Source organism: Hyperoodon ampullatus, assembly GCF_949752795.1.
Source record: "Hyperoodon ampullatus genome assembly, chromosome: 5".
In the NCBI taxonomy this organism is placed as follows: Eukaryota; Metazoa; Chordata; class Mammalia; order Artiodactyla; family Ziphiidae; genus Hyperoodon; species Hyperoodon ampullatus.
In genome coordinates, this window is record NC_136918.1 from 25,283,762 (window position 1) to 25,307,261 (window position 23,500).

A 23,500-nucleotide genomic window follows, 5' to 3' on the forward strand; every position below is an offset into this window, starting at 1 on the left:
ATATTATCACAACTCCTTCCCTCCCTTTCTCCCTTCCTCTTTTGGGTTCCCCTGTTCCTGATTCAAATCTCCCCTCAGTTTTAATTGCCACCCGTTTTATTGAAGTGTAGTTGATTTACAATGTTGTGTTTGTTTCTGGTGTACAGCAAAGTGATTATATATATATATATATATATATATATATATATATATAAGAATATATAAACATAAGAATCTATGTATATTCTTTTTCAGATTCTTTTCCATTATAGATTATTATAAGATATCGAATATAGTTCCTTGTACTATACAGTAGGTCTTTGTTGTTTATTTATTTTATATATAGTAGTGTGTATATGTTAATCCCAACTCCTAATTCATACTGTCCTTTCCCATTTGGTAACCATAAGTTTGTTTTCTATGTCTGTGAGTCTGTTTCTGTTTTGTAAATAACTTCACTTGTACTATTTTTTAGATTCCACACATAAGTGATATCATGTGATATTCATCTTTCTCTGACTTAACATCTCTTAGTATGATAATCTCTAGGCCCATTCATTTTGATGCAAATGGATTATTGCAGTATTTTTTATGGCTGAGTAGTATTCTATTGTATGCATATACCACATCTTCTTTATCCATTTATCTGTTGAGGGACATTTTTGTATAATTTCCCTCTTTAAACAAAGTTTGAATATTGTGAATTGACACTGATCTAATAAATTGTTATTTAGAATATCTAAATATTCCTCATGAGAGCAAATTTGTTCCCTCTTACTTCATTACTAACTCCATTCTCCCTACAAAATGAATTAAATTAAAAATCTGTGTAGAGTTTAAAAAGTATGCATAGGTGTGTGTGTGTGTGTGTGTGTGTGTGTGTGTGTCAGTGTGTATTTAGAAAGAGAGAGAAGGGGAGAGAGAAATTATTCACTGCAGGAGAGCTTTCATATTTTAAAAATTGATTTTTGTAAATTAATTATAGTCTTCAATAGTTCTAAACCACCCCAAGTGCTCCATTAGTTAGAATGAGCTTGAGAAATAGATATGTATTACCAGTTAATTGAAAAACATATGATGTTGATTAGTGCTTAGCTATCTTATTTTAATTGATCTCATTTAAATAAATGACTGCAGTGCTTCCGGACTACAAGATGACAGTTTAAGTTTGCTGCTAGAAAAAGGTACTGAACCAAGAAATGAAGAAATTTCAGGAAAAAATTGACCATATACTTTAAGAATTTACACATACATTTTCATATGTGAGGGGATTTTAGATTGTAGAATCTCCTCGTTGGTTACAATCTAGATTGTAGATATCCTTAGACTGATTCTAGAACCAGAACCTGAGTTCAAAATCCAGCTATGCCACAATTTCTTCATCTGTAAATTTGGGTTAATTATAGGAACTACCTCATTGGTGATATTTTGAGGATTAAGTGAATGAATATTTGTAAACTGTTTCAACAGTGTATGGCACCTAGTAAATACTAAGTGCTTCAAAATTATTAGTTTTTTAAAAAAATCAACCCCAAACCCCTGACATTTTCATTAATGTTATTCATTTAAAAAATATTAATTGTGAACACATTTCAAATATGGTATTGTTGCCAATTACTCTGGATCCTTGTTATGAACAAAACTATTTTATAGATATGGGCGTGTAGTCCATCCAGTAAGAGCATGAAATGAAGAGAAATTCCAGGATTTCAGCACGAAATTACTACCCAGGATCAAAAACATATCAAGTTTTTATGATTAGATTATTCTGCCCTTACAGACACATCTTCCCAGATAAGCAAAGCCGTATCAAAATCGAAAGGTTGCTTGGTGGTCTTCTCATCAGAACAGGGAGAGTTGAATGAACCAAGAGTTTTAGGATATCAGGACATTGAAGCCTGCAACATCTCTGTCACCAGAGATGGTCATACCAACATCCCCTGGACACTGTTTTAATAAATCCAAGTCACACTGCTTAGCGGATCCTTTCTCGTGCTTTCCGGGTTGACCAATCCCTTGAAGTCAATATTTTTTCATAATCTGGATGCCTTTGTTCAAGCCACTTCAAGTTTCCTCTGAACTTTTGTTGGCTTGGGAGCATTCTTTCTCTCCATTGTAATTTTGCAAAGCTTTTTTCTGACCCACTATGTATTTATTTCAAAGCTTAATTCTTCAGAGCCTTTTCTTATTTTCAAGTTCCTAAAAAAGAATTCTCACTTTCTAATGCCTATGTAACATTGAGTAAGCAATTAAGCAATAGGAATGTAAAACCTAATTGAATTTTGAAATATTTAAAAGAATGGGACTGTTTGACCAGAAAAGTTTCAAGTTATGCCTATTTCCAATTTAGCAAGATATTATTATTAAAAGCTGCATTAAAATAAGCCAGCAGGAGTTAGCAACTAATATACTCTTTTATGCCAATTTCTACCATTGTCCTGCCTTTATGAATAGAGTTTGTTCTCAAAAGATGATAAACAATAACTTGCTTTCCTGGACAGATTTCAGACACAGCATAACTAACATCTCCCTTTCCAGTGGGCTTTTCCAGGTGGGACAGGAATCCTGTATCCAAAAAATGGATCTCAGTGGTTTGCATATATTTACATATTTGCGAATTGTTTTGAGAAAAAAAATAGCTGATACGCATGCTTTGGGCACACGGAATTGTCTAGTTTGCACTAAGCCTGCAATAAAAGTTGTTTAACTGATAAGCATCATTGAGTTAGAAATAAGTATGACACTAAGAATATTCTATCTAAACATTTGTCTACTGTGCCATTTCATTTGGCTTAAATGTTCTCTTAGTATTCTGTTTCTCTCCTTGTTCATTGTTGATCTATACATCCTTCCCCCAAATTTATGATTTTAAAGTTTCCCCAGCCTTTTCCTTTTTCATCCCTGGCACTTTGGATCAGAAAAAGTAGATCACTCTCTCATCTGGTAAATTATAGATGTAATGAACTGAAGTTGACAGTAAATAATAATGAGTACTGATTTCAGAATTTCTGGAAGGGAAGACATGTTTTTAAAAACATTTTTAATTTAAACATACCTCAAAAATTAGAATAAAGCTGGATAAAAGGAAGGTTTTTTCTTTCTTTCTTTTTTTTTAAAAAGCCACATAGCAGTGCCATAAGTGTTAAAATTGGAGATATATGGAATCACAAATCTATAAAGTCTTGGAGTGTGAAGGGACTTCATGGCAATCTGGTGAACTTTCACATTTTTGATTGTTGGGCCATCAAGACTTTTCTTGAGTAGTTCGATGCTGAGAGTTTAATCCTGAGATGTGTCAATAAAATGCAACAGTCTTATCAATTAATACACACATTGCTGAGGATTTGAGATGTGACATCATTTTAAAGGAAAATTAAATGAGAACGTGTCTGTGAAAATGGTTTATCAACCTTTAAAATCCAAACAAATATCAGATTTTAAAACTTATTCTAAGGACAAAACACCATGTTGCACCATTAATAATGGTAGCATGAACATAAGTGTAAAATATCACTTCCTCAACTAGGCTACAGTTTGTGGAATTAGAAGGGAACAGAGATCAGCCGCCTACTTCCCTCATTTTACAAATAAGGAAACAGAGCCAGAGGGGTGAAGGGATTTCTGGAGACCAAACACCTGGAAAATGTTAGGATCAACACATTTTGATGTGCCTTGATCTTTTTACAGCTACTGTAAATTCATGATCAGAACTCCTTCAAGTAATCTTTGAATTCGCCAAAGAACTGGGGTTGATATTTAATTAAAATCCAAGTACTGATAAAGAGAAATTTAAGACTTTGTACCCCACATCTCTCTCTCTCTCTCTTTTTTTTAATAAATGTATTTATTTTTGGCTGCATTGAGTCTTTGTTGCTGCGTGCAGGCTTTCTTTGGTTGCAGCGAGCAGAGGCTACTCTTCGTTGCAGTGAGCGGGCTTCTCATTGTGGTGGCTTCTCTTGTTGCGGAGCATGGGCTCTAGGCACGCTGACTTCAGTAGATGTGGCGCACAGGCTCATTTGCTCCGTGGCATGTGGGATCTTCCTGGACCAGGGACTGAACCCGTGTCCCCTGCCTTGGCAGGTGGATTCTTAACCACTGCGCCGCCAGGGAAGTCCCACATCTCTTAAATAAAACCTTAACCTAATTAAAAATTAGAACTTTTTTTTCTTTCTAGATTCATTTTTTTTTATTGGAGTATAATTGCTTTACAATGTTGTGTTAGTTTCTGCTGTACAATGAAGTGAATAAGCTATATGTATACTTATATCCCCTCCCTCTTGAACCTCCCTCCCACCCCCCCACCCCCATCTACGTCCTCACAAAGCACTGAGCTGAGCTCCCTATGCTATACAGTAGGTTCCCACTAGCCATTTATTTTACACATGGTAGTGTTTATATGTCAGTCCTAACCTCCCAGGTCATCCCACCCTCCCCTTCCCGCCCTGTGTCCACCCTTATGTTCTCTGCGTCTGAGTCTCTATTCCCGTCTTGCACATAGGTTCATCTGTACCATTTTTATATATTTCACATATATGTGTTAATATACGATATTTGTTTTTCTCTTTCTGACTTCACTGTTTATGACAGACTCTAGGTTCATCCATATCTCTACAAATGACCCAATTCCTTTCCTTGTTATGGCTTGTTATTCCATTGTTTATATGTACCACATCTTTATCCATTCATCTGTCGATGGTCATTTAGGTTGCTTCCATGTCTAGGCTATTGTAAATAGTGCTGCCAAGAACATAAGGGTGCATGTGTCTTTTTGAATTAGTTTTGCCTGGGTATATGCCTAGGAGTGGGATTGCTGGATCATATGGTAATTCTAATTTTAGTTTTTTAAGGAACCTCCATACTGTTCTCCATAGTGGCTGTATCAATTTACATTCCCACCAACAGTGCAAGAGGGTCCCCTTTTCTCCACACTCTCTCCAGCATTTGTTGTTTGTAGATTTTCTGATGATGCCCATTCTAACTGGTGTGAGGTGATACCTCACTGTAGTTTTGATTTGCATTTCTCTAATAATTAGTGATGTTGAGCAGCTTTTCATGTGCTTCTTGACCATCTGTATGTCTTCTTTGGAGAAATGTCTATTTAGGTCTTCTGCCCATTTTTGGATTGGGTTGTTTGTTTTTTGATATTTAGCTGCCTGAGCTGTTTTTAATTAACATTTTTATTTTAAAAGCTAAATATAAAAGATGTGAAATATGTATATTGTTGAAAACTGAATTTAAAAAAAAGAAACTAAGGCTACAAAGAAGGTGAAAACAGTTACTAAAAGTCCTAAGACCTAATACTTTGCTAAATTTAAAAGCAATTTAAAAGCAACATTTTAAGGGGGAATTAAAGTTTATTTTCCTACTACTAAAACTATTTTTAATGAAAATATATCAATGTGAACTATAAAAACACTTTTAAAGAATCTTTTAATTTTAGGAAGATTCCTTGTTATTAAATCATTTCATTCTCTGGAGATCAAAGCACTTGAAAAGAGCAAAATCCATTGTCTTACCTTTAAAAGGATTTAATTTTAACTACCCTAGAGAGATGAAAATTTATTTCAAAAAAGCCAGCCAATGAGCTTCCTTTTTAAATGAGTAAATACTCTGTGTCACCTAAATTTTTCATGCTGTAGTTTAAACTCATGTATTATTGCTCTTTCATTAATAGAAATGGAGAGAAGCTGAAAACCACCTTCAATTTAATAATATTACTTTATGTATTTTAAGACTGTTATTAAGGTTCTTCTTAGTCGTCTTTTTATATCTAAGAAACCTAATTTCTTGTCATTTAAATGTATAATCTACTGTCTACCATTTAATGATCTTTCACATTTCTTCTTAGACCTGAATTCATATCTATCATGTATCTATTTGGAGTTTAAACATGAATATAACACATTTGAGAAATATGAGTATAAGGAAATCTTTTCTAAACCCTTCTACATATAAAAATCTCTATTATATAGTTATTTTCTGACTTAAATTTACCACCCTGCATTACCTTTTTATTTATAATAAGTGCTATAATTTAACAATGTCATTTTCAAATTTGATTCTTTTTACAGGGTCTAGAATTACTGAGTTCTGCAAACTTAATTAACCATCTTTAAGCTTATCATTCATATGATAGAAAAATATGTTAAATGGTACTATAGTGAAAAATGACTAATGCATTGTTTCTTTTTTTTGGAATACGTTTATACTTTTCTCTAAGTCAAACGTGATATATTGCTCAATGTATCTAGTATCTAGTATAGAAAATAGGTTTTTATCTTATATGGCAAATTTGAACAGTTCGTGGATTCTTACAGTGATGTGTTGAGTATGTGAAACTCAATTCAGGCTCTGAAGGAAAGGGTGTCATGATTGATTAGTGATGTCTTCCAGGGATGTACATCGGGTGATTTAAATCTTCATGGGGAAAATAATTAATTTATTTTTAATCTATTTTATTCTAATATGCTTTACATATTTGAGGTTAGGGATACAGCTGGGATGTTTTAAACCATTAAAAAAAGACTTAAACCATTTTTAAAAAGCTTAGGTGGTAAGCTGTCTGGAACTTTTTCTTGATGAGCAAATACATTGCCTTGGAAATTTAGGTCAATTCCCAATTTTACTATTAATACCAAAGAGTTCACTGGTGTATTAGTTTTTTTATTGCTGCATGACTTTATACATTATCACAGCAAACATAATGGCTAAAAACAACACACATTTATTATCTCATAGCTTCTGAAGATCAGGAGTCCAGACATTGCTAATCTGGTTCCTCTGGGCCCTCTGCCAGCTTGCAGTTGATGAACAAAAGCTAATCTGGGCCCTCTGGGTCCTCTGCCAGCTTGCAGTTGATGAACAAAAAGAGAAAGTTAAACAAAGTATCATTTGGGTAGCTAGTTAAAATGCTCTGACTTAGAGACAGATTACTCAGTGACATACCAGTTACTTTGTGTGGATTTAAGAGTTTTGGAGCAAAATGGCTCTAAACAAAACACATCATCTGAGCGCATAGGGCAAATAGGTATATGAAATACTGAATAAGAAAGCTGATGAAGGGAAGTTGTGGCAGACCTTTTACTTCTTTTACTCTTCTAGAAGTTGATTACCAAGGTATCATCCTGGGCTGTGGTCTCATCTAAGGTTTGGCTGAGGAAGGAACCCCCGCCTCAGTCATATAGTTGTTGGTTAACATTCAGTTGCTATGATGGCTTCAGTTTATTCATGGATGTTGGCCAGAGACTACCCTAAGCTCCCTGCCAAGTGGTCTTCTCCATAAGGAGAACACTCAGGTTGCTTTTTCAAAGCTAGCGAAAGAGAGTCTCTCCTCACAAAATAGGCATTACAGTCTCATGTAACATAATCATGCCCCTTAAGCACATACATCCCATCATCTCTACCATATTCTATTTGTAGAAGCAAGTTACAGGTTCTCCAGGGGAATCAGCTCTGCAAAGATCTGACTACCATGAAGTAGAAATACTAGGGACCATCATATGTTATGTCTGCTCCAGCTGGAATGAATACATTTTTCAGGGAGCTTTCTCTTAATATGAGAAAATATTCTCAAGCAGCCTGAAGATACTCTGTATCATCAATTTCATCTGCTCTAATCCTCTGATACTGAGAGGGAGAGAAAATGTGAAAGGAAACATGGAACTTAGAGTGATTATTTCGTTCTTAAGAATTCTCATGGAAAAAACTGGACACGTAATACCATGAGTAAATGTATGTATTAGAAAAAGACTAGCCAGGGGCAAAAGCTGAAATCACTAAAATATCAAAATATATTTTAAGAAGACAGAGTCCATGGGGGAAAAAAAAAGAAGAAGAAGAAATCCTGGGCTCTAAGCACCAAGAATGAGAGAGAAAGCAAAGCTGTTTCTTAAAAGAAGTGAACAATTTAGCGATCCAAATGCTGAATTGGCAACCCCAAATGTTAATCACAATAAACATCACAGTTTTACTCTTCCTTGGTGGGTAACTGATCATCAAAAGTCAAAAAAAAAAAAAGTCAATCCAAAGTCAGTATAACCAAGAGGTATTTTCACCCTCTTCTCAGACTCCACTGAGAACTAGGATATTTGCTTCTGGGGTGTGTTAATATCCTAAGCGTCTACAGGAGTGCTGGACACAGAGGAGATGCTTAAACTATGTCTGTCCAATCACTTTTTGGTGATTCCTTGACATTATTTTTCACCAGAGACAAGCCAAAACAGTCTCTATCTAATTTAGGTCTTCAGAAGTTTTTCTGGAGCAGACCACTCTTAAGTTTATATAAGCTGTTTTAGTTGCAAAGTAGGGTACAGATGAAAGCACAAAGAAATTTGGTGCATTCTCAAGAGAACAGGGTTAACATTTAAAGCAGCTTTGTTAAAAATATGGCCTGAGAACTCAACAGCTCTTAATTCATTATCAACATCCCTGCTAGGATGGGAGGGATGCTGGGTGGCAAAATTCCAGGGGGTCATGTGTTGCCAAGGGCACCCTGAAGACATGACTGATTCAAGAAGAGATTCCCCCAAATAAGAAAAACAGGTCAGAATATAGGAAACTATTTGCACCTTCTTTGTAAATAATAATAATAATAATAATAATAATAATAATAATACTTTTTTTAATAGGACTTTGAAACTTTGAGGGATAATATTAATTACATTGAAATGTGAGATATATCTGACCTCTTATTGAATATAGATTCTAATTGAAGAATGACCTTACAAAATAATTACCTTTGTTTTTATTTTTAAGATTAAACTATGAGCTCCAGTTTTGTGTCAAAGATATACTAGCCATGATTTTATGATGAGTCTATTAAAGAGTAAGGTAAAATTTTCTTTATCTGAGGTTTCAAAATAGAAGTTCTGATTCTGAGTTTGCAGTACTGAAAGTGTGCTCTTTGAATAAGGGAAAGGAATACATTTAAAAGTTTTGTTCTATATTTGTTCCTGCCACTCCTGGTTTAATTTTGTATGTGAATCCTTGACTATTTAGTAAGAGTTCCATCAGCTTTTGAAAACCATAATCTTACCGAGACTGACAAATTTAGTTTGATGCCATGAGGTAATAAAAATAAGTTGAAATACTAATCCGTTAATCTTGATTTGTCTCCTGTAATCTGTAATATTATTTTCGTATTATAAAAGTAAGATATTACTAACTTAAATATCCTCATTTTTAAAGTTTCAAAGTGATATTTAAGTCAAGAGGCTATATAAGAAACAGTTGCTGCTTATTAATAAAACCTTATGATAATATAGGATGATTGATATAGTTTGTCAGCTTTTCTGTGACTTTCCTCCAATTTATCTTGTCTTTTTTTGTAGGTGTATTCGGTGAAGTAACACAGAATTCATTAGCTATACTATATATACATGCCACTAAAGCTGAATATTATATATATATATATATATATATATATATATATATATATATATATGTATGCATCAGATATTTACAAAATTACAATAATGTTATTTTTATGCCTAGTGTTATGGATTCTCCTAATACTGTAGTTTTAATTTTAAATTCATACTGCACTCTAGTGGGGAATGAGATTAATGCAAAATTTTTCTTATGTTGGCACTTTATAGTGCTAATTATGGATTATTTACACTTTAAAAAGTGAAATGTATAAGAGTGCTGCAATCTATAATTTACTCAAAGGTGAGATGGTATAACTTAAATATTCCATATAATATATAATATTTAACCTTGTAGTACAATATGAGTTTTTCTTTAAATTGGTTTTAAACATAGAGGAAAATTCACTAATGAAATAGTTCATTTGATTTCTCACAGTGTATTTGGCATATATATATATATATATATATATATATATTTGTATATATGGATATAATTTATACCATGCAGATCCTAATATAAGGAAATATAGAATAAAAGTTAATCCCTCATTTTTTCTAACTAGAAGACAAAAGAGTGGCCAATTTTCTTCCATAAGTTTGAAAAATGAGGATTAGATTTTAAAATATTGGCTTGTAACATTTCATTTTTGATCTTAATTTCATTCACCAAGTTTATTTAAACTCTGTGGAGGAACCTTTGGCAACAGTGTCTTTGTCACCTCTAGAACCACATTTCAAATACCTAGTAGTTTTCTCATTTTTTTCTAAGTTATCTCAAATTAAATTAGTGCTTTTGAAATCCATTTATGGTGTTGTCTCTGGAAATTTTATTCCAAGTTAGCAGTATGCAATCACGTACCAGTTGTACATATTTTTTTCTGTTTCACTCCATAAATGCTTATTAAGGATCTCCACAACCTTTTTCTAATTTTTAAGGTCACCTTTGAAAGTTTTCTCCAAAATATCTTACAGTTGCAGTTGTGTGATCATACCCTCATAAATAATGACTAAATCTTTGTTACATTGTCTACTTTCTTTTTTATTGAGCCAGTCGAGAAAAGTTGCATGATAACTACAAACTCTATAAGAATTTGTACAGATTATACATACTGCAACTTCCCTTTAGTGGAATGGTCTAGATTGATGTGTCCTCCCCAGACATTATTTTTTTATAATAAATTAACTGAGAAAGCTCTTTATATTAGACTCTATAAGGCATTCAATATTAGTAGATTCTGCTTTTCAGAGAGAGAATTTTTGAGGACAAATGTTGTCATGCATTTGGGCGATATTTAGACTTTGACTTTTATTTTCGAAAGAAATTGGCTTCAGGGACTTCCCTGGGGCGCAGTTGATAAGACTCTGCGCTTCCAGTGTAGGGGGCCTGGGTTGGATCCCTGGTCAGGGAATTAGATCCCACATACATGACGCAACTAAGGAGCCCCATGCTACAACTAAGGAGCCCGTGTGCCACAACTAATACCCAGCACAACCAAATTAGTTAATTAATTTTAAAGAAAGAAATTGACTTTGAAAGAAATAGCCAAAATTTATCACTTGCCACCCTCTGTAGAAATACTACTAAAACTCAAAGGATTAAAACATCTTATCAAATGAACTTATAATTTCTTTTTTTTTTTTACTAAATAGCTGGTAGTCATCTACTTAAACTAGTCATTTTCCAACTGTATCACCAAGAAAAATGTACAGTTCAAATTTTTATTTTCATCTAGATGGAAAATGACTGTTAGATGTACTTGCAGACCAAGATTTTTAAGGGATTTTTTGTTTAGTATTGGTTCTGCCACCATTTATGGAACAAGCCTGTGCTAAATGTGTTCTACACTTGTAAGTCCCTATCCTCCTCATTTAAAAATATTCTATGGCAAGAGAAAGCATTACAAAAACAAGAATATTTTAGTTTAGTTTACTTATGCTGTTTACAGTTGTATACCTTTATAGGTCATGTGTAAAATCCTTTTTAAAATATGGCTTATTGTACTCTAAACTGCCTGTTGGCTGATGTCATTTATTGTCATTTCATTGTCAGTACAAATTATTGTAGAACTTCAAGATTCTTGGAAATCTTAGATTTTGACAAGGGAGCAAATCCAAGAACAAGGGATAAAACTAATCATGGGCAAAACAGTGGAACCTGGCTTGTTAACATTGAAATACAACATTGAAAATATTTGTAAGGAAAGTTTTCCATTCAATAAAATTAGGTTTGGTTGTCAGTTAATATACGCTCCTTTAAACACTTTTGATTTTGTGTTAATATTGATTGTTTTGATAGGGTTGAAATACCAAAAATGAGGTTTATGAATTCTTAATTATATGGAGAGTGGTTGGATAACACTGTGTGTGTGTGTGTGTGTGTGTGTGTGTGAAAATGGCTCATCCTTCATCTTCATTGGAACCGATCGTTATTACACACGAGGACTCAGTGGATGTGTGTTAGATTCTTTGTTAATGAGTTGGCAGGTTAGTTATTTGGCTGTCAAAGTTGATTTAGAGAAAATGGCTTGAAGCCATGGTCCATATTGGATTTCCCACCCTTTCCTCTCTGCATTGAATTTACCTCCAAGTCACGTGCAGGGCAGCTTGAGAAACCAGGGTTGTGAAGCCTTGACACTTTATGTTGTATTTATGTTGTATTTGAGAAGATAAGAGAATGTACTTTTAAGCCAGTTTGAAGTACAGGGTCAAGATGGCAGGCCCCACGCAAGGCAGTGGTCCTTCCCCTCACCCTCCCCGTCGCACTTTACTTTTCCTGTTGTGGAGATGAATGAGCAAAGGATGAAGAGAAGAGAAGCTTCTGTCTTAGTTCTTTCCCAGAGTACAGAAGCTCCAAAGATATTTCCGTTGTATTGGTCAAGGAAAGAGAGAGACAATGGTCCTGAACTAGTCCCTAACTTTTTTTTCAATTTAAATAAACTTTTTATTTTAGAATAGTTTTAGATTTGCAGAAAAGTTCCCAAGTTAGTAGAGTTCTGTAAAACCCACCTGCCTACTTTTCTTTACTGTTGACAGATTGGTCTGGTGCATTTGTCACAACTAACAGACCAGTAATAGAATAGTAATGTTACTGGGACTCTATACTTTATTTGGACTTTATTAGGGTTTTTTACTCCAATGCTTTTGTTCTTTTCCAGGATCCCATCTATGACACCACATTATTTTCTGTTTGTGCAGTCAGTTGTTTTTTTTTAATTTTTATTGAAATATATTTGATTTACAATGTGTTAATTTCAGGTGTACAGTGAAGTGATTCAGTTATATGTGAAAATATATATACGTATACATATTCTTTTTTGTATTCTTTTCCATTATATGTTATTATAAGATACTGAGTATAGTTCCCTGTGCTATACAGTATGTCCTTGTTGGCTATCCATTTTATATATAATAGTGTGTATATTTTAATGCCAAACTCCTAATTTTTCCCTCCTCCCCTTTCCCTTTTGGTAAGCATATGCTTGTTTTCTATGCAGCACACCACCTTTTATTTAGTCTTAGTATTTCCTTAGGCTCCTCTGGGCTGTGATAATTTCTGACTTTCCTTGTTTTTGATGACCTTGACGGTTTCCAGGAGAAATGGTCAGATCTTTTGTAGAATGTCCCGCGTTTTGGGTTTGTCCGATGTTTTTCTCACGGCTTGACTTGGATTGTGTGTTTTTCTGAGGAAGACTAGAGAGGTGAAATACCATTCTCCACACATCATATCAAGGATACAGGTCATTAACATGATGTATCACTGTTGTTAGCTGTAGTTACACAGCTTAGGCCATGTTTGTCAGGTTTCTCCATTGCAGAGTGACTTTTTCTTCTCCTTCCATACTGTGCTATTTGGAAGCAAGTCACTAGACATGTAACCTACACTTAAGGAATAGGGAGTCATGCTCCATCCCTCCTTGAGGAAGGAGCATCTATTTAATGATTTGGGATACTCCTATATGGGAGGTTTGTATCTTCTGCCCCATTTTTTTTAATCAGTATGTACTCACCGATATATATTTTATATTTTGGGTTATAATCCAATAATATATTTAGTTATTTAGCTGTGTTGATGGTGAGCTCCTTCAGTTCACTCCTGTGTCTTTTCTCCAGCTTTTAATTATTAATCATTTGGGTTACACCAAACTTAGGGTTCACCAGGGGTACAACCTGTTACCCTGGGATGAGGTGGGAAAGAGAATATCAGCACTTTTTCTTTTTCTTTTTTCATCTTTATTGGAGTTTAATTGCTCTACAATGATGTGTTAGTTTCTGCTGTACAACACAGTGAATCGGTTATATGTATATATATATATATCTCCATATCCCCTCCCTCTTGAGCCTCCCTTCCTAACCCATCCCTCTAGGTCATCGCAAAGCACTGAGCTGATCTCCCTGTGCTATGTGGCTGCTTCTCACTAGCTGTCTATTTTATATTCAGTAGTGTATATATGTCGATGCTACTCTCACTTCGCCCCAGCTTCCCCCTCCCACCCCATTGCAGCACTATTTACAATAGCCAGGACATGGAACCAAACTAAATATCCATTGACAGATGAATGGATAAAGAAGATGTGATATATATATATATATATATATATATATATATATATATATATATACATACATACATACATACAATGGAATATTTACTCAGCCATAAAAAGGAACGAAATTTAGTTATTTGTAGTGAGGTGGATGGACCTAGAGTCTGTCATACAGAGTGAAGTAAGTCAGAAAGAGAAAAACAAATACCGTATGCTAATGCATATATATATGGAATCTAAAAAAAAAAATTAAAAAATGGTACTGATAGGGCTTCCCTGGTGGCGCAGTGTCTGAGAGTCCACCTGCCAATGCAGGGGACGCGGGGTCATGCCCCGGTCCGGGAAGATCCCACATGCCATGGAGCGGCTGGGCCCGTGAGCAATGGCCACTGAGCCTACGCATCCGGAGCCTGTGCTTTGCAACGGGAGAGGCCACAACAATGAGAGGCCCACGTACTGAAAAAAAAAATTGGTACTGATAAACCTAGTTGCAGGGCAGGAATAAAGAGGTAAGCATAGAGAATGGACTTGAAGATCAGCACTCTTTAGGACAATCTTCATACCAAAATCTGGTGCTTTGGTACAAGTGATGATGTTTCAGTTTTTATCTCAGAAGGCTCTAAAGTGGGTCAAAACAATGCACTAGAAATCAAATTCAACAAGCATGTTGCCTCCTAGGGAAAGAAAATATTGTTTCCAGTTTTATTTTTCTCAAGTTATGCTCAGGTACAGTGTTTAATATGAATTATCAAAGATAAGTTCTCGATGTATGACACCTTTTAATTATTTCTATGAATCTGTAGGAGCAAATTCAGCTCCACATCTATAAAATTAAAAAATATATACAGACAAATACCTGATTCCTACAGTAATCATTCCTGTGGTAATCCTAGTCTTTAAACCTTTTACATGATGCAGTGTGGATCCACATTGTTGTGTGAAGCAACAGACTTTCATCGCATTTTAGTGGTTCTGGACATGGAGTTTAGGTGGGGAAAAAAGAAAAAGATAACTGATAAAATATTTTGGGTTTCGGGCTTCCCTGGTGGCGCAGTGGTTGAGAGTCCGCCTGCCGATGCAGGGGACACGGGTTCGTGCCCCGGTCTGGGAAGATCCCACATGCCGCGGAGCGGCTAGGCCCGTGAGCCATGGCTGCTGGGCCTGCGCGTCCAGAGCCTGTGCTCCGCAACGGGAGAGGCCACAGCAGTGAGAAGCCCACGTAATGCAAAAAAAAAAACAAAACAAAACAACAACAACAAAAAAATATTTTGGGTTTCAATCCAGTTGCCAAGAGCCTGTGGATGGTGACCACTAAAGTATTTCTCAATGCATCTTAAATGAGCAAAATTTCCCTTCCAGCATTTAAATGATACTTTTACCATATTAGGAGTAAAATAATAAAAATTACTCATTCATATTGCTTCCTATTTCAGAGAGTACCATTTGAAATAACGACAGTTTTCTTTCAAAATCTGTACATGTTTTATGATGTCACACCCCGGCTACAAGAGTTAATTTGAAATTCCCTTTTTCCTTTAAGAGTTTTTATCCTTGCCCCTCGCCCTCCCAGTGCAAAATTAATTTTGACTCAGATGGTACAGTTTTCACTTTCTTTTGTGATAAGGGAACTCCTCACATGTAAGCAAATAAATCTTATAGCCTTGGAAGGAAATTTCTTCTCCAGCATTTTCCCTGCTAAATCGTTGGCCAACATTCTTATTTTATAGGTCAAGATGGAAATAATCAAGGAAGAAACTATTTCTCTCCAAACATATGCATATATTTTTCAAAAATGTTGTGTCACAAGGACTCGTGTACTGGGATTGTCTGTGTAGTTTGCCCTAGTTCTGATAAACATAAACCCTTCATTCAGTAGGTTAGTACAAGCTCTTTTTTTTTTTTTTTTGGCTTATTTCTTTCAAATATATTGATTTATTTTTTCATAATAAATGTAATAAGTGGTCATTAGGTACAATTTTGAAAATATGGAAAAAATGAAGGGGAAAAAAGCCAACTCTAATCTCATCATTCAGAATCAATGACTACTAATATTTTTCCTAAGTCTTACTTGTGTTTTACATAGTTGTAAACATATTATATGTAAATTTACATCTTGTGTTTGTTTTTCAATTGTATAGAAATAATTTCTTATGTTATGTAATTTTCCCTATCTGTTTTTATTGCCTATAGAACATCACAGTGATTAAATGCACCTTCATTTAATCATTTTCATTACTTAATGATATTTGAGATAAAAGATTTAAAAAATACAAATTAACTCTAAAAAAAAGAAGTTTTGAAACATTCTGAATACAACCTGTAATAAATACCTAAATTGCTTTATTTATATGAAATAAAAAAAGCTAATAAATATAGTTATATACTTTCCTTTAACTAAAATTATGTGATAATTTTACAAAGCCTCTAAATTTTCTTTTCTTTTCTTTTTCTTTCTTTCTTTCTTTCTTTCTTTCTTTCTTTCTTTCTTTCTTTCTTTCTTTTTTTCTTTCTTTCTTTCTTTCTTTTTGGCTGTGTTGGGTCTTCACTGCTGCATGCCGGCTTTCTCTAGTTGCGGCGAGTGGGGGCTACTCCTTGTTGTGGTGCATGGGCTTCTCGTTGCAGTGGCTTCTCTTGTTGTGGAGCACGGGCTCTAAGCGCGTGGGCTTCAGGAGTTGTGGCTCGCAGGCTCAGTAGTTGTGGCTCATGGGCTCTAGAGCGCAGACTCAGTAGTTGTGGCACACAGGCTTAGTTGCTCCACGGCATGTGGGATCTTCCCGGACCAGGGGTCAAACCCATGTCCCCTGAACTGGCAGGAGATTCTCAACCAATATGCCACCAGGGAAGTCCCTAAATTTTCTTTTAAATATGACCACTCAAATTGTGTATTTAATATTATTCTAATAGCGGCCACCTGAGTAAGAAAGATAAAGTTTCCTTTTTAAAAAGCGGTTAGTGTATTTTAAATAAATTAGTCCACCAAAAAGCATGAATTATATACTTAAAGGCTTTTACTCTCTTTAAAAATTGGATGCTTCAATATCCATTAAGAGATTCAAGTATTAGGTGTTTAGCTTGAGTCAGTAGTTAGATTTTCTTTCATCATTTACTGACAAACTACTCCTTATACATTGTCAAAATTATTTTGGCATTTGTTATCTCGTTTGCCTGATACCAAAGCCCATGTTCTTCCCGTCATTCAGTAAGTTTTGTAACGGCAGGATCACTCTTGTCTTGCTCATCAGTTTTTCTCCAGCATCAAGGAGAGGGCCTGCCACCCAGTAGGCAGTTAATAAATGCACGTTAAAATAATAATTGTTCTCCTCTGATAATATTTCCAAAGACTATGAAAAGATCTTTGAAGAATCTGGAAAATTGGAATGGAAAATCATATCTAGACTGTAAAAGTTATGCAGAGTCCTGTTAGTAAAAGCACAGAAAAATCTTAGAAAGGAGTCAGTATTCTTTTAAGTGATTTATAAATAAACAGTAAAATATGTATTGCAATGGTTGCTTTAATTATTACCATCTCAAGGTCAGAGATTCTGCAATTGTCAGTTGCCCATTTCTCTTAGATTTGAGCATACAAAGCTTATATTTATCCAAAAATAATGTATTCCCAAATAATCCTTATATCTGTCACACTTTCCTTGCACCCTGAGTATGAAGGTATCTTGGATATTCAGAACCTCTTATGTATATGAGGTACAAAACATACATTTTTAGGTACTGGAACGATTTTAGCTTTTTTATATGTGTAGGATGTGTCCATACAAATGTAAGTGATTTTACTTAATTGGTAAGAAATATGAAAATAAGATAATTTTATTTAGTTGTTGAAATCAAAAGGGAAATATCTAATACATTAATACTTAGTAAAGAGCATGATAATTAAAAGCTTGTGATATGAAGATAAATAAAACCGAATGTTGATCCCAAAGGTACCACTTATTAGGTGTGTGACCCTAGGTGAGTTATTTAAACACTCTAAACCCTAGTTTCTTTAGTTATGAAACAGGAAAAACTATAGTTTATTCATTGTTTCCTTTTCCACCGTTATGATGGCTAAATGAGATAATGCATGTTAGCCATTTGTCATTTAACACAGTGTTTGACATAGAAGAAGCAAAGTGAAACATTTGCCATTTGTATCCCAAGAAAGATATAAAGATGAATGTATAGTGTGAAAGCAACCTATTAAAATGGGACAAAGTGGAAATTTTGAATTCTAAGTGTCTAGACAATGCTTATTTGCTGCTCGATTTAATAAGGAATCTTTTCATTTATTTTTAATTTTTATTTGTATTTATTAATTTTTTTCTATTGAAGTACAGTTGATTTACAATGTTGTATTAATTTCAGGTGTACAGCAAAGTGATTCAGATATATATATATATATATATATATATATATGTGTGTGTGTGTGTGTTCTTTTTCTGATTCTTTTCTGTTATAGTTTATCATAAGATATTGAATATACTTTCCTGTGATATACAGTAGGACCTTGTTGTTTATTTTATATAGAGTAGTGTGTATCTGTTAATCCCAAACTCCTAATTTATCCCTCCCCCTCCTTTCCCTTTTGGTAACCATAAGATTATTTTCTATGTCTGTGAGTTTATTTCTGTTTTGTAAATAAGTTCATTTGTATCTTTTTATTTTGATTTCAGTTATAACTGATATCATATGATATTTGTCTTTCTCTGACTTACTTCACTTAGTATGATAATCTGTAGGTCCAGCCATGTTGCTGCAAATGGCAGTATTTTATCGCTTTTTATGGCTGAATATTATTCCATTGTGTGTGTGTGTGTGTGTGTGTATTTAGTGCTCCTACACTGTTGGTGGAAGTGTAAATTAGTGCAGCTGCTAAGGAGAACAGTATGGAGGTTCCTTTAAAAACAAGAAAATAAAGTTACCATATAATCTAGCAATCCCATTTCTGGGCATATATCCAGAAAAGATGAAAACTCCCATTCAAAAAGGTACAACCCAAATGTTCATAGGAATCCAGGAATTTTGATTGGCTTGTTCATAACTTTCTTTGCCCCCCTAGCTTCTGCATGTGCACAAGATGGAGAGAGTGAGGCTGAGTTTTTACCTGATGACTTTGAAGAAAAAACAGAAAGAGAAAAGAAACATAACAATTTCACTTTGTGCAACGTGTGTAACATTCAGCTGAATTCAGCCGCTCAAGCCCAAATCCACTACAATGGCAAATCACATCAAAAAAGATTAAAACAACTCAGCAATGGTATGGTGAAAAACGACAATGGTAAGTCTTTCTAAAGATATATTCTCAGTTTTACATCATCAAGTTATTTGTGTACCTGCAGATGGGGAAATAAAAGAATAGAGTAATCTGTATTTTTAAAACCAGGAAAAACATTAAATAAGAGCTTAGTAGGTTAAAATAAAGAATATCTCACAGCTTTTTGAGAGAGAAAGGGAAATTTATTTGTTGTCTATGCTTAAATTTATTAGGATTGTGATCATGACCCACCAGGACATTTATGATAATTTGAAAAAGTTGACATTAGGCTTTCTTGATGTTTGACTTTAATATAGTTATTTGGAAGTGGACATTCTTTTACATTTTATATAAAACAATGCTTTTTATGTTTGTTTCGTGCATGTTGGGGCTTCAATTGGTTAGTAAGACTGCAATTGATTTAAAAAAATACCTATCTTTTCAGGTAGGTGTTTTAACCAATAAAATAGATCTATTAGTATGTACAGCTTGTTTAAATTTGCTGGTGAAAATTCATGGTTTGCTTAATCACTTTAGACTGCTTTTTAAAAGTATAAGTTGAATTTAGGAGTAAGCAGATTTTTAAAATAGCACACATATACTTTGGGAAAAGAAAGGAAGGTTATTAGAAAAAGCATGGAGTGGTGAGGGAGGGAAGGGTGGACTTCTGCCGCAGGACATAGGGGAGCTGAAACAATAGCAACTCCAAAGAGTTACAATATTGTGGTCTGGTTGGATGTTTCATGTTTCATCAATAAGGTATATTTTACCTAAATTTTAATGACATTTAAAAATGAGACTAAATTTTGATCTGTTCCAGTATTTGAGATCAAAAACAAATATAATTTCGTAGTTTGCTTCAAGGAAATTATTTCTACCTTGCTTTGTAGTTTTTACTATGGATGAACTGGAATATTCTAACAGAAAGGACTCTTTGTTTCTCTTTTGTATGTCAAATAGTTAATCATGGATCTTATCAGTCAAAACAATGTAAAAAATAAAGATAGTCATCAGAAAGTAAATAAGAACTACTAAATTCCGTAGACCCAAGATGAACTAGTGAGGCAAATGTACTTATTAAATCATGTTTAAAAATTTGGATTTCACAGTCTCTATTTTGAATCTCCTAAGGAAAACCTTTTCCCTGTCATTGATATTTAAGTAAAATCATCTTAAGTACAGCAAGACTCAATTTCAAGTTGTTTTTCTTTAAGTTGGTGTTGGTGGGGAAGCAGAATCTGGCCTCTTTCCCTGACACTGAATTAAATCTCAGAGACAGTTTTGGGTGAAGTAGGAAAGAATAGTTTTATTACTTTGCCAGGAGAAGGGGGACACAATGGGCTAATGTCCTCAAGACTGTGTGCCCCGCCCTGGAGGGGGTCGTGAGGAGTCTTAGGAGCAGTGCGTGGTCAGCTTGTGGACATTCTTCTGATTGGTTTGGTGGGGAGGTAAGCAGGAGTCGGCATCGTCAACCTTCTGGTTCCAACCGTCTGGGGTCTATGTGCTTGTGGGCAGCATACAGTTAACTTCTCCCACCTGGTGGGGATTTCAGTATCTGCAAAACAGCTCAAAGATATTGTTACGTGTATCCCTTGAGGAGGAACCAGGACCCTGCCCCAAGGCTGCACTGTTGTTTCTTGACTGCACCTCCCTTGTCTCTTCATCCCCTCCTTTCCCTGATTAGCAACTGTTTGAACCTGCTTGTTTGGAACTCAGGGAAGGTCATGGAGGCTGAATGAAGCCTATTTTCTGTAATCAAGATATGAGGGACACAGAAAGGCTTTTGTGCCCAGGAGCCCTACAGGGTACTGCTCAGTTTCAGTGGTGCTAATGGTGTTAGCTTTGGTGTTTTATTTCACTTACCTTGATATTTACAAACCTCTTCAGAGAAGCAATAAATTATGTCATAGAAAGACACTCAAGAGACATGCCTGGTTTAGAAATTCATATCAGAGCTAGTCTCAGATGAAATTTAGGATGGTCAACCACTTTCAAATCATAATACTAGGAATGAGTTTCCTCAAATCAAATATTTTAAAATAATTACATCAGTGCACATATTGTGGGCTAGCATTATACTAAAGGCTTTATGTACCTTTTCTTATTTATTTTTTCCTCAAAACTAGAGAGATATTTCCATTATCTTCCTCTTACAGATGTGGAAATTGAGGATAATGTCAATTGAATCCTGTATTGAAGGTCACCCAACTGTTAAATGGTCAAACTAGAAATCAAACTCAGGTCTTATTCATTAAATAGGTGTATTCTAAAGTATACTGTCTCCCCAAAATTAATATTTGGTAGAAACTGTGCCTTTCTTTATTCAAGGAGAAAAATTATTTTAAGAGAATATAAAAAATAAAATTCTATCAGATTCCCAACAATGCATTGATCAATATGGTGCTTAACAAGTTTTATTGCTACATTTTTGACACATGTTATCTTTTCAAGGTTATAATTAGCATTAAATTAATAAAAGTAATTAAAAATGAGGGCTTCCCTGTTGGCACAGTGGTTAAGAATCCAGCTGCCAATGCAGGGGACATGGGTTTGAGCCCTGGTCTGGGAAGATCCCATATGCCACGGAGCAGCTAAGCTCGTGCGCCACAACTAGTGAAGCCCATGTGCCTAGAGCCTGTGCTCCGCATCAAGAGAAGCCACTGCAATGAGAAACCCACACACCACAACAAAGGGTAGCCCCCGCTTGGCACAACTAGAGAAAGCCCGCACGCAGCAATGAAGACCCAACGCAGCCAAAAATAAATAAATTTATTTAAAAAAATGCTTATGAATTAACGGAAGCATTTGGTTTTGGTCATATTAGTTTGACCTGAAATCATACTTCAGAGGAGCCCTCACCACTAACTACAGGTGGACCTAACTATAAACAATCCACTCACAACTGAGTTAGTTGTTACTTTACATTAATATAGCAACATATTATTTCTTTTAAATATCCCTCCATCTTCTCACTCTAAAAATGTACTTTTTCAGACCTGTTGGGAAAAAAAAGGAGCCCAATTCTGAGCCTTATGTACTTATTAATTGTCGTTCCTTTACCTACACAGAGACCAAGCTAAAGTCAGGAATTCTCAAGAATAATGGATTCTATAAGTTTTTAGTTGAGAGCAATATCATTTTTAGTTTATCTAGAGAATGAAATGGGACAGAGAAGGAGATAGCCTTCTCCTTGAAGATGCACACACACACATATGACTGCTGTGGACTTCTACCTTTAGAAAACCACCTCAGTTTAGATTTCAAATGGGAAATATATATAGTAGTGTCAAAAAAGGAATAAGATACTAGAGATATTTACCTGGATTCTTCCAACCTTATACGTAACTTGTTTTGAGGAATACAAATAACATAAATAATAGAAATGAAACTAATTTTTATTATTATTCCTTCGAGATTGTCTACATGGGAAAAAAATATCACTTCAGTCCTGAATGACTGTAGAACATTGTATAATTACATGCCTAGAGGCGTATCCTAATATATGAGAATAAGAATGAACAAGAGAGACACCACCCTATCAAAAATACGGTTTCTGTATTTCTGAGCAAAATGTGGCATTTCTCATGTCGTTTCTCATGTCATCCAGGGAAAACGATCTTCTGAAGATCACAGTGAAAAAATATGTCATGTGTGCTAGTTAATTAGGAGGCCATGGCTCCCACAGGTGAGACCTAACTAACTTCAGTTTTTGACAGTTGCTGCCCTCTTGGCAGAGGCAAATTTACCTAGGACACGTGTCTACCACCTGCATGTGTGCTGTCCCGAGACGCCCAGGTCCTTCCTGCCAATAGGGAGTGTTGCCTGCTGAATTCCTCCTGAACTTCCTCCCTTACTGGGGCAAAACCTCCCAGCTTCTTGCCTCAAAAGGCCATTCCGGCTTCAGATTTGCTGAAGCCAGAGTTGCAATTCTATCAAGTCCAGCCCACCCTCCACCAGGTTCACTCTCCTCCTGCCTCTCACTCAGTTCCTGATCCCTAATCCACCAATTGCCCCCAAAATCTTTCTCTCAGAGTCTGCCTGCTGGGAATCCACCTAAGACATCACCAATACTTCCTATATATTCATAAGTAATATGCATAATATATTTCATTGTGCAAAAGCAACAGCATTTAATACTTCCCCCCATATGTAGTTTCCATTTAATGCCTATATTTAAGCTTTATCATCAAAAATGCCAAGGGAACAAAAAGTGAACTAGTATTTATTGTTCCAGGTATTTTATATACATCATTTATTGAATCCCAATCAATGATTCTGCAAAGCAACTGTTACTGCATCTATTTCACAAATAAATTAGCCAAGAATCAAAGGGACTAAGATACTTGCCAAATAGTAACTCT

The 23,500-nt window shown here is 35.0% G+C and overlaps 1 protein-coding gene across 1 annotated transcript in view; it reads left to right on the forward strand.

The window, feature by feature from the left end:
- Positions 1 to 23,500, forward strand: part of ZNF385D (zinc finger protein 385D) — a gene marked incomplete at its 5' end in the record, with an annotated part of 942,221 nt that overhangs the window by 192,058 nt on the left and 726,663 nt on the right. Inside the window, one exon of the mRNA XM_079704335.1 lies at positions 18,945 to 19,163. Within this exon, the coding sequence (XP_079560461.1) occupies positions 18,945 to 19,163 (219 nt within the window). The remainder of the gene's footprint in view (positions 1 to 18,944; positions 19,164 to 23,500) is intronic.